The 12,225-nt window shown below is 42.7% G+C and overlaps 1 protein-coding gene across 2 annotated transcripts in view; it reads left to right on the plus strand.

Annotated features, from left to right (window-relative positions):
• The first annotated feature begins 542 nt into the window (after nt 1–542).
• IREB2 (iron responsive element binding protein 2) overlaps nt 543–12,225 on the plus strand; it is a 62,964-nt gene continuing 51,281 nt past the window's right edge. Inside the window, exons 1-2 of one of the 2 annotated variants that reach the window (XM_003275462.3) lie at nt 543–704; nt 2,142–2,231. In XM_003275462.3, the coding sequence (XP_003275510.1) occupies nt 686–704; nt 2,142–2,231 (109 nt within the window). In that variant the 5' untranslated portion in view covers nt 543–685. Of the gene's footprint in view, nt 705–768; nt 1,205–2,141; nt 2,232–12,225 lie in introns of those variants that run through there. The other variant, XM_030814873.1, reaches the window with a different exon arrangement.

The following is a 12,225-nucleotide window of genomic DNA, read 5'->3' on the forward strand; positions in this document are numbered from 1 at the left end:
GATGGAGAGGCTTAAGCATGTGTTAACTGCCACTGGGAAGAAGTCGGCAATGACGGAAGCTACCAGAGGGTAAGAAAAAATTCATTCATTCAACAGTTGAGCGCCTCCCAAGCGCCCGATCAGTATGGCCGCCCCCGCTTGTAAACACGCGTGTGGGCCGCCCATGTCTGACAAGTTAATGCAAGGCTTTATAGTTAGGGGAAAGCGGTTCTCCTTGAGCTCTTTCTCCTAGTAGTTCCGATTCCGACCCTGACTCCCACAGACACCTTGCGGGAACGCATACACCGCTCGAATTCATGACCCCAATAGAAAACTTAAGGCCACAACTAAGTAACGGATCGCTGCGAAGGCCAAACTAGCCACGCCAACGCCACCACTGGAGCCTCCCCAGCGCTCCGCCCCCGCTCGCGAGAACAGCGGCGATGGCGCGAGAAATTGCTTTCTGGTTAGCTCCGCCCCTTCTCTTTCTTTGTTTTCCTGTCCGACGATCTCGCGGGAGTTAGGCGACAAATCCCGCGAGCGCAGACCCGGGGCTGGCTCTGCGGCTCTCGCGATATTTGCGCGAGCCTGCTTCCTTCTTTCCTCCCTTGCCCGTCCGCCTGTCTTCCTCCCCTTCTTCCCTGCCCGGCCTCCCCCTCCTTCCCCCGCTGGCCCCCTCCCCGGAGGGATAATATGGTCTCCGGCGATGGACGCCCCAAAAGCAGGTCAGTTTCGGGCCTCCGAGCTGGGTCTGGCAGTTGGAAACGCGCGCTGCCTAGGCGCCGAATTCCTTGCTTTTCTCGCCTGGAGTCGCTCGGCAGGCGCCCAGGCCCTCGGGGCTCGGGTTGTGCTCCCCTCGGGGCCTGCCTGCTGGGCCGCCCTTTGAGCCTAGGCCGCGGAAGCTGGGGCTCCCGATCCCCACCCTCCTGCGCGACCCCCGCAGGGCGGGCCGCCCCACCGCTGGCCTTGACCCGCACCCCTTTCTCTCCGGTGGCCGCTGCCTGCTGCCAGCGGCTTCCTGGTCCCCGTCAGCAACACCAGGGGCAGGGAGAGGCCCACCGTCTTCTCCTGCCCGCCCCCCATTGGCGAGCGATGAAGGCGGGGGCCTGCGTCTCCGTGTTCGGGTCTCACGCAGCTAGATGTTGATTCCACGGTCCAGCCTAAGGCCCCTCAGTCTCTCTGTGCCTCTGGAAGCCGAATGAGGGGCAGTCAAGGTTGAACATTGGTCAGTCAGTTCTCCGACCATTTATTTATTGCAACGCTGTCTCCTCCCCCATCCACCTCCCTCTACAAAAAAAAAGAAAAAAATACTATTCATTCAGAAAATGGGCTGTGCTTATGTTTTCTCCTTTTGGATGAAAGCCTTAACAATGTTGAGGGTCCTGCCCACCCACCGCTATGAGTCTGCACAAAAGATCTGAAGGTTCTTTTCAACCTTAAGGCTGCCTCCCCGCCACTGCCCCCTAGAATGTTGAGAGCTGAGGCACATTTAAATGAGACCTCTGGATCTTTGACTTTGTAGTTCAGCTTCAGTTCGTGCAAAACCAGAAGACTTGTCTCTTTCGGGGAGAATATGCTATTTTCCTAGAGATTCTGTTACTTTTATTTTCAGTACTAAGCCCTGGTAAGGACTTAACTGAGAAGTTTTTTTGTTTTGGTTTATTGAATGTTCTGTAAAAATACGTCTTTTGGTTTTTATTTTTAATCAGTCCCTCTAATGTTAATTGCGGAATTCACAAATTCCTGTCTCTGCAGTTTTCAAGACATGTCTTTCCAAAACGTCCCCGTGGATTATTTAAATCATTCTTATTGTCCCTTTCCAGGTATTCTTAACACATTTCAGGAGTGAATTATCTTACTAGTTTTTACTTGACAAATTATGGTTTAGAGCTATGCTGTCCAGTGTGGTGGATACTAGCCCTGTGTGACTTTAAATTAATCAAAATTAAATAAATTAAAAATTCAGTTCCTCAGGCACGATAGCCACATTTCAGGTGCTCAATAGCCACACGTTGCTAATGGCTACTTTACTGGACAGCTCAAACATAGAGTATTTCTACCATTGCAGAAAATTCTATTGGATAAAGCTAGTTTCCAGGTATTTTCAGTTGATTAAAATATTTTGTTGCTGCGTTTAATGAAAATATAATTTTTTTTTTCAGGATACGCCTTTGAGTACCTTATTGAAACATTAAATGACAGTTCACATAAGAAGTTCTTCGATGTATCTAAACTTGGAGGCACCAAGTATGGTAATGTTGCTTTACATTTTCTTGGGTTTGTTTAGTCTCTAATGAAAATGCATTTGTCAAGCTGAGCTGAAGAAATTTTAAATGTATTTCCACCTTATTGTAACAGGTACACCTACACATACCTATAGCATTTTAAAAACTCCTCTTGGGACAACTTTTGTTCAGGGAAGATGTAGGCCCACACCTTAACTTCTCATTTAAAAATCTAAGTTAATTAAGCACTAGTTTTTTCCCTCAAAGGAACCAATAATGCAATTCTCAAACTTTTTTTTCTTGTTTTTGTGGAGTCAGGGGTCTTGCTATGTTACCCAGGCTAGTCTTGAACCCCTGGGCTCAAATAATCCTCCCGCCTCTGCCTCCCCAAGTTTTGGGATTACACATGTAAGCTACTGCAGCTGGCCTAATGTGATTTTTAGAAGAACCTGACTGATGATAATTCTACACCAATTAAATGTATATTTTACTTTCTCTTTTCTTTTCTTTTTTTTTGAGACAGAGTCTTGCTCTGTTGCCCAGGCTGGAGTGCAGTGTCGTGATCATAGCTCATACAGCCTTGAACTCCTGGGCTGAAGCAATCCCGCCTCAGCCTCCCAAGTAACAAGGCTTACAGGTGCATGCCAACACATTTATATAAAAACATATTTTTATATTTTTTGTAGAGTTGGGGTCTTGCTGTATTGCTCAGACTAGTCTCAGACTCCTGACCTTAAGTGATCCATCTGCCTCAGACTCCCAAAGTATTGGGATTACAGGCCTGAGCCACTACGCCTGGCCTATTTTACTTTGTCAAATGAACAGTGCCCACATCTATTCTTTTTGCCATCTGTTGAATAGGAATCACCAACAGGACCCATTGATTTGAGTTGTTCTGAAGTATTGGGCATGGTTTGCCCCGACCTGCACACCTGCAGTTTTGGCAGACATTCTCATTGACCTTATCAGGGTCAAACCTTTCTCATGGTCTCAGAAGAGTGAATGTGGGTGACCTATAGGGCATTGAATGGAAGTTTTGACTTTACTGACAGTTGAGTAACTTTCTCAATTAGGCCAATAGAGAGACCCTGTTTAGAAGACTGATTATTCTTTGTGAACTTTTCCATGACAATGACATGAAAAGATAAATTGAATGCCACATCTGTTGCAGTCAGTTTTGGAAGGAGCTTAAATCTTGTTTTTTCTTGGATTATTTAATTAAGACGATTGTTCTTGTGATTTTTCTGTAGATTTTGAGGAATTTGAATATTCTTGACTGCTATGTGCAATATTTTTTGTGTTTTGTGAAATACAGCTATTTTGGAGTATCTTAAAGAATCCCCATTTTAGAATTAGGCTGTCATTTAAAAATAAACAGTTTGCCAAAATGAGAGCAATATCCTTTACCTTGCGTGTTTAGCTGCAGTGATTTGTGTTGATATGTTTATTAAAGGAAGTTGGTCATTTTCTTAATGATGTATGTCTTTCACATTAATTTTATCCCTTCACTGATGATGAGTTTGCATTAATTTTGAAAAGAAAACAGCCAGATCGTTTACAAGAATAGTCGTTTTATTTCCCATTTACTTCTTCAAAATAATCTAGTGATACTGGCTTGGAAGTCTTTTAACCCAAATTTCATAGTTTAATAAATTAAAGGAGCACCGTAAGATGTTTTGAAAATGAGTATAAATACTTTCTGTGTATAATCTGTAGAAATGTGCTTACTTGAAGATGACCTAAATTTCTCAGATTTAAGGAATCAATAGGAAACTATCAAAAACAACTGTAAAATGCATTGAAAAGGAATGACTGATAATCTGAAAGTTAAATTTTCCATGGGAAATAAGCTGTCATGGGAATTTGTACATAACTGTACAGAGTACATGTGTACTTAACATAATTCCAGAATTACCAGTTTTTATAACCATGATAAATGTAATAATAGAGTACCTGTGACTATAAATACTTTCAAAACAGAAAGTTGGTTTTTATGTGGGGTCAGTACCCCAGTTTTTATTTTATTTTATTTTACTTATTTTTTTGAGACAGGATCTTGCTCTGTCACCCAGGCTGGAGTGCAATGGTGTGATCTCAGCTCACTGCAGCCTCTGCCTCCTGAGTTCAAGCGATTCTTGTGCCTCAACCTCCCAAGTAGCTGGTACTATAGGCGTGCATCACCACACCCGGCTAGTTGTAGAGATGGTGATTTTACCATGTTGGTCAGGGTGGTCTCAAACTCCTGACCTCAAGTGATCCACCCACCTCAGCCTCTCAAAGTGCTGGGATTACAGGAGTGAGCCACTGCGCCCAGCCCTTCCTGCTTTTTTAATAGAGTGCTTATTATGAGAGGTTATTAAGTAATAATTACTTAAGGAGTTTCCTAATAAGGAATAAAATTTGAAGAATTGACTTTGAAAGAAAGGAACAACTTAGGTAGGAAGTATTTGGTTGTTTAACCTTAGAACAAAAAATCCTTACTGCATTTTCGAAAGGATCAGATTGAATTACCTCCTAGACATATGCTTACAAGAAGACATTGCTTTGGTAGTCACCAAGGTTCAGAGCCAGTCTTCCCCACCTCCATTCCACATTTTGATGCCTGCTAGGTTGAGAATGACTGTTGTAATGAGTAACAATTAATGAAGGGAATGGATTCTATCCCTCATAAATGTTGCAGAGTAAAGATAGTTGAGAAACACTGTTCTAAGCTCCATGCTAACTATGTCAGGGATGCCTACAGCTGCAAGGAACTGAAAACTTGCTGTCCAATGACTTTAAGAAATAGGAGTTTATTTTTCTAACATAACGAAGTGTGGAGATGGGCAGACTGGGGCTGTGCAGCACCAATCTCAGCAAGGATCTAGGCTCGTCCTTTCTTCCCGTTCTGTTTTTATTCTTTTGGTTGCACCTCCAGGCATTATGTCCATGTTCCAAGCAGCTGGAGGAGCAAAACAAAAAGAAAAGCCCTCTCCAGGGGCTTTTGCCTCTTTGGCCAAAGTATCAGTGGCCACTCTTAGCTTCAAGAAGGCTGAAAGGTGGAATAATCAAGGTCTTCTCTTATTCATGGGGAATATGTTCCAAGACCCTCAGTAGACACCTGAGACTGTGGGGTAGTACCAAATACTGGTTTGGTACCGTGCATGTACTGTTTGGTATATATTTTTTTCCTATACATACATAGCTATGATAAAACTTAATTTATAAATGAGGCACAGTAGAGATTAACAATAGCTAATAATAAAATAGAACAGTTATAACAATGTACTGTAATAAAAGTTATGTGAATATGGTCTTTCTCTTTCAAAATATCTTATTGTGCTGTTCTGCAGGTAACTGAAACCACAGAAAGCCAAACCATAGATAAGATGGGGTACTGTATTTTACCTTTACATCTTTTACAATAGAGAGAAGTGGTTGGGAGTGGATGGTGAGTGAACCAGCCTAGTCTATCTGCGTTACCAACCTGATGCCTTCTCTTATTCTGACCTTAGATAGAGTTCAACACAGATTATTTGATTTCTGCATTTTTACTGCCATTTTATCCTTTTGCTTCCCAAATTTATACTCAAGGTATCTCTATGGAAGTGGGCACATCTTAGACATTGATTACATTTTGATCTTGTATGATTTTGCTTGTGGGGAATCTCTTTTGTTTTTTTATTTTATTTTTTGTGTTTTGTTTGTTTGTTTGTTTTGTTTTGTTTTGTTTTGTTTTGTTTTTTTGAGACAGAGCCTCGCTCTGTTACCTAGGCTGGAGTGCAGTGGCGTGATCCTGGTTCATTGCCACCTCTGTCTCCAGGGTTCAAGCAATTCTCGTTCCTCAGCCTCCCAAGTAGCTGGGACTACTGGTGTGTGCCACCACATCTGGCTAATTTTTTATTTTTAGTAGAGATGGAGTTTCGCCATATTGACAAGGCTGGTCTCAAACTCTTGATCTCAAGCAGTCCTCCTGCCTTGGCCTCCCAAAGTGCTGGGATTACAGGTGTGAACCACTGCACTCAGCCAGTTGTGGGGAATCTTTTTAATATTCTGGAGCTGGCTGTCTGGCACTCCAATGTGCTGACTACAAACATGTCAAAATCTAGGTAGTCTTAAAATGTAAATTTTGAGTAACTCTTAAAAAAAATTATAAAGATGGAGTGCTACTGTCACCCTGGCTGGAGTGCTCTGACATGATGATAGCTCACTGGAGCCTTGAACTCCTGAGCTCAGGAGATCCTCCCGCCTCACCCTCTCAAGTAGCTGATTTGGGTGACTCTCAAGTAGATCTCTGAATTTGAAACTATTGCTATTTTTAAGGAGAGGAGAAATCAGTGTTGTCTCCTGTATGATGGAGGACAGTCAACATCAGAGAATTAGAATGAACAGCATAATGGAAACATGAATGACTATGTTGAATGAAGGGGAAGATGGAGAGACTGGTCTGGCTGGAGTGAAAGATAGTTTTGAGAGAGTACCTGTTCTGGGGCAACAGGGCCTCTGATGGTGTAAAGCCCCCAGGCACCCTTTATCTCAGGTCATCTTATTCACCCTGTCCTTTGTCCTTCCTGTCTGCTTGCCTTTTTAACCACAGTACTGCTTAGTCCTCCAGTAGAGCCGGGACTTAGTGTCCAAATCCTACCTTGCAGCCTTTGAAAGAAAATCCTGTATTTAATTTTTTAGGAGAGTTTTTCTCATTTAGAAGAATCACAAAAAGACAAGAACATTGCAGACGGTACAGAAAGTCTCATTTTTATGTGTATACAAAAATATATGTAAATATGCTACTTTTAATAAAAATAAAATATATGTTGTTTTGTAACCCCTTTTTTCACTTAATATATCATGAACATCTTTCCATGTCATTGAATACAGGTATCCCTTGCTATCTGAATCTATTTGGTTTCTGAGTCAGGGAGCATGAGTTCAGGTAGAAAGGGATACCTGTACTTCTCTGTAGCTTCTAATAGCTGCACAATATTGCCTGTATGAATGCATTGTGGTTTAGTTAACAGACCTTTGAATATTGAGGCTGACAGTAACTTTTCTCTATTTATAAATAAACTTTGTATGTGCTAATACTTACATTTTTGTGCAAACTTATCATTATATAGAATTGTTGGATTGAAAGTATGTTATTTCCTCCATCCCATCACACACTTTTATACTTTTACTATTTACTGTTGGTTCCAGTCTTTTTTTTGAGACAGAGTCTTGCTCTGTTGCCCAGGCTGGAGTGCAGTGTCACAGTCTCAGTTCATTGCATCCTCCACCTCCTGGGTTCAAGTGATTCTTCTGCCTCAGTCTCTGGAGTAGCTGGGATTACAGGCCCATGCCATCACACCCTGCTGATTTTTGTATTTTTAGTAGAGACGGGGTTTTGCCATGCTGGCCAGGCTGGTCTCGGAACTCCTGGCCTCAGGTGATCCACCTGCCTCGGTCTCCCGAAGTGTTGAGATTACAGGCATGAACCACTGCACCCGGTCTGGTTTCAGTCTTTACCTTGGACTATAAAGAACAAAAACTCACTCAAGTAAAAAATAGGTTGCAGTTTCCAGACATCCAAAGACAAAGGAAGAAAGCATAGTCAAGTTTCAGGGAACCAGAATTTCTAAGCCAGAGGCAGTGTTTGTCACTTGATGGCTGCCTGGTTTCCTTATTTTCTGTTTCTTTTTGAATATCCAGTCTTCCATCTCTACAGCTTACTTTACTTACTCATTTTTGTATAATGCCCAATATGGCCACTGCTGACCATTCTTGTATGTTATGACTGGATTACTAACCGGTTAAGACTGTACCTCTAGGTGACTCTCTTACTTGTTTTGTTTTGTTTTGTTTTTTCCCTCAGGGTCTTGCTCTGTTGCCCAGGCTGGAGTGCAGTGGTTCGATCATGGCTCACTGCAACCTGGACCTCCCAGGCTCAAGTGATCCTCTTGCCTCAGTCTCCCAAGTAGTTGGGACTACAAGCACATGCCACCATGCCTGGCTAAATTTTAAATGTTTCGTAGAGACAGGGTCTCCCTACGTTGCCTAGGCTGGTCTTGAATCCTGGCTTCAAGTGATCCTCCTGCCTCAGCCTCCCAAAGTGCTGGGGTTACAGGTGTGATCCGTTGTATCCAGCTCACCTGTTGTTTTAACCTATTTTGACGGCACTTGTCAGGAGTCTATTGCCGGTCCGGTGATCTTGCTGGTAGAGACACAAATCTGTTCATCTTGTCTTTTATGTGGACTCTTGAAAAAAGACTGGGTTGGGTAAGCAATGTAACAGTTTGCTTGTAATTTGTACACATAGTACATAACTTTCCAAGGATTACCTTTATCTAATATCATCCTACTAGTCCATGTATAGCCCATGTGCTCACCAACCCTCCACATTTCAACTTTGCTTTTATTGCCAATTTCTATTCTAGATTGGCTCTTTTGGTTCCAAGGAACAGACATTAGCTTGAGTGAAGAAGGATTTATTGTAATGATACAGTGCTCTCCAGGCCAGTGAAATGTGGCTGTCTCTCAAGAAAATGGTGGTGGCCCAGAATTAAGGAAGTTGTTTATTATTTTCTCTTAGGTGCTTCAGATTTCTGCCCCGTTCCACTCTTCTGCTTCCTCCACTTCACTATAGACAAGCCTCCTCTGCCTGCTCACTTTGTACATGGCCTCAAATGGCAACCTCAGTCCATAGCTTAGCTCTTAACACCTTTCGAGTTCAGTCTCTCTGTGTCCTGATTACACATTTCTGAGAGGTGAATCTAATTGCCCCAGTGTCTCCTTTCTCACAAGACTTTTGGTTATCAGCCTACCAGGGGATTGGCTTTTGCTTCGCTGCTGTAGCCAAGGAGGCCACAGGCCACTGAGAACTGTAGCAGTTTGGACAGGCACCATGAAGGACATCTGTTGTGTTAGTAAATAATGCCAGTTTACATGCTTACCAGTAGTGAATGAGAAGAATATGTGTTTCTGCACCTTCATCAATAGTAGATACTATTTTTCTTGTTGGCTCAACTTCTGTCAGTGAATGAAGTGAAAAAAAAAAAACTTTCTTCTACGTTAAATTGGGGGGTTTATTGTGAAGATTTGAAGGAAATAAGGAAATTGAGGGGATCTGATTGTGTGGTCAGATCAGACTCTTTGTTCCCTTCAGTAGGCATGCGTAGAGCCCATGATTCTGGCTCAGCTGATTTTCCCTATTTCTGCTTTCCTTTCTTTTTCTTTTCTTTCTTTTTTTTTTTTTTTTTTTTTTTGAGACAGGGTCTCTATTTGTTATTCAAGCTGGGGTACGGTGATGCAGTCATAGTTCACTGCATCTTCAACCTCCTGGCCTCGAGATCCTCCCATCTCAGCCTCCCACTACAAGCAGACACCACTACACCTGGCTAATTTTTTTTTTTTTTTTTTGAGACGGAGTCTTGCTCTGTCACCCAGGCTGGAATGCAGTGGTGCTGTCTCAGCTCACTGCAACCTCCGCCTCCCAGGTTCAAGCAATTCTCCTGCCTCAGCCTCCTGAGTAGCTGGGATTACAGGTGTGTGCCATCACACCTGGCTGATTTTTGTATTTTTAGTAGAGATGGGGTTTCACCATGTTGGCTAGGCTGGTCTCAAACTTCTGACCTCAGATGATCCACCTGCCTTGGCCTCCCAAAGTGCTGGGATTACAGGCGTGAGCCACCACTCCCGCCCTAATTTTTTTTTTTTTATCTTTTATAGAGACAGAAGTCTCCTGAATTCCTGACCTTAAGCAGTCTTCCTGCTTTGGCCTCCCAGTGTGCTAGGATTACAGGTGTGAGCCACCATGCCCGGCCCATTATTCTGCTTTTCTTTTTCTCTTGGTTCTTCTTTGTTTCCATCTGTTTTCTGCCTTCTCCCTAAGTCAAGTTCACGGTATCACAGAACGAGGCTGAAGCAGCCTATTGGACGTGACATTTGTGCTTGGCTAACTCCCTATGCCACTGGCCAGACTGTAAATTGGTTCTCTGTTGGAAGGCTGGCTCCAGCTCCCAGCTATTCATGCCAGGATGGCAAGGCTACCAGCAATTGGTGTAGAAGGAACTTTTTAGAAAGAGGGTTGTGGTATAGGCATTCTGAGGACCTGCCAGTACAGGTGAAAAAACAAAATCTTATGCAGGAATCTGTTTTGTTTTCTGCTTCCTCAGACTCTCTCAATGGCATCGTATGTATGTATGTATGTATGTATGTGTATATTTATTTATTTGAGACAGAGTCTTGCTCTGTCATCCCAGCTGTAGTGCAGTGGCATGATCTCAGCTCACTGTGACCTCTGCCTCCTAAGTTGAAGTGATTCTCGTGCCTCAGCCACCCAAGTAGCTGGGATTACAGGTGCATGCCACCACGCCCGGCTGATTTCTATATTTTTAGTAGAGATGCAGTTTCACCATGTTGGCCAGGCTGGTCTCGAGCTCCTGGCCTCAAGTAATCTGCCCGCCTCGGCTTCCCAAAGTGCTGGGATTACAGCCGTGAGCCACCGCGCCGTGCCCAATGGCAATATATTTTAAAAGAGAGAAAAAAAAGGTCAGAATTTATTTATTTATTTGAAGAGACAAGGTCTTGTTCTATGGAGGTCAGACTTTATTGGAAATCAGCCCTATCCCGCCTGGTTCTGGTTAGAGACAGAAACACTTACTTGACTCTAGTCAGACATAGGCATGGGTTAGTCCTGTTGCCAGGCCTGATGTCATTACAGGGCCTTCTAGAACAGCTTCCTTATCTTTTCTCCAGGCCCCTAGCCTTTAGCAGGGTTAGCTTTACCCTGTAGCTATGCTGACTGGTTTCTGCTCTGGTCTCGTAGCCCCCTTTCCCAGTCTGGACTCCAAAGATGCAATCTCTTTGAGGGCTTTTGGCAGACCTAGAGAACCTGTGGCTTCAGTCTTTCCCCCTTCCTTCAGGTTGATGAGTTTCTCTGTTACATTTAGTTATCTAAAGCCTGCTTACTAGAGTACTAATATTCCCCATGGGTAATTTCTTCACTACTGTTGAACTTGGAATTTTCCATTTTTGCAAATAACAAAACCCTTTTACTTCAGTGTGCTGCTTCATGATAAGCAGGGAAGATAGTTTTAAATCTGTCGTGTACAGATAATACAGATAAGGTTAAAAATCTGAGTAATTTGCCTAAGGTCACAACATATCTTCTAGGTGAGGAAACTTAGTCTTAAACTCATATCTTCTGATTTCAAGACCAATGCCTTTTCTTTCCAGTACCATTCTGTTTCCCAGTTTAGTAATGTCAGTAATAAAAAAAAATTTTTTAAGTATTCGTTGAGTATGTATTTACTGTATCCAGTTCTATAAGCTCTATTATACACTTGGCCAAGGTCCCACAACTAATTACCGTTACCTACTAAGTGGTGGAACAGAAGCATGAACAAAAATCTTGATTCCAAAACCTATGCTTGTAAAAACCTATTACAGCAGGGGTTGCAAACTCATGCTTATAGGGATCAGAGAGGCAACGTAAACAACTGAAATGTTCTGCTGGGAATTGTGTGGCAAACAGGAAGGCACATGTCCTATATAGAGAGGTAGGTGCTTACTAAGTTCCAGCAGAAGTATAAGGTTGGTATTGTAAAGTTTTCTGATTGAAAGACCTGTAGTTTTTTAAATGTTGGCAGTTAAATTTAAAATGTTAAAACTCAGCAGAACAAGCAAAACATGTCTGCAAGCCAGCAGACATGAAACAGAGTTTGTGACCTTTGTACTGAGAGATACACTGTATTTTCTAATCTTTGCAGCAGCTGTTTAGCCTTGAATAGTAGAATCTGCAGTCTTGGGAGCCTTGGTTTGCCTTTCATCGGATGCTTCCCATATACAAATAGCAGACCTCAGCATTTTTTTTTTCAGAGCCTGAACCACGTATTGGATCTTCCACTAAGTAACTGATCAAAAGGATGTTTATTGAATTACTATACTTAACCAGTCAGCATCCCGGTTCCTCCACGGTGTTCTTAATTACCTGTCCTTAAAGGGTTAGCTTTATGGATTCATAGAACTCTAGAAATTCCTGATGAGAAGAGGCAGACGTAATCCA

Source organism: Nomascus leucogenys, chromosome 6 (assembly GCF_006542625.1).
Source record: "Nomascus leucogenys isolate Asia chromosome 6, Asia_NLE_v1, whole genome shotgun sequence".
Classification (NCBI taxonomy): Eukaryota; Metazoa; Chordata; class Mammalia; order Primates; family Hylobatidae; genus Nomascus; species Nomascus leucogenys.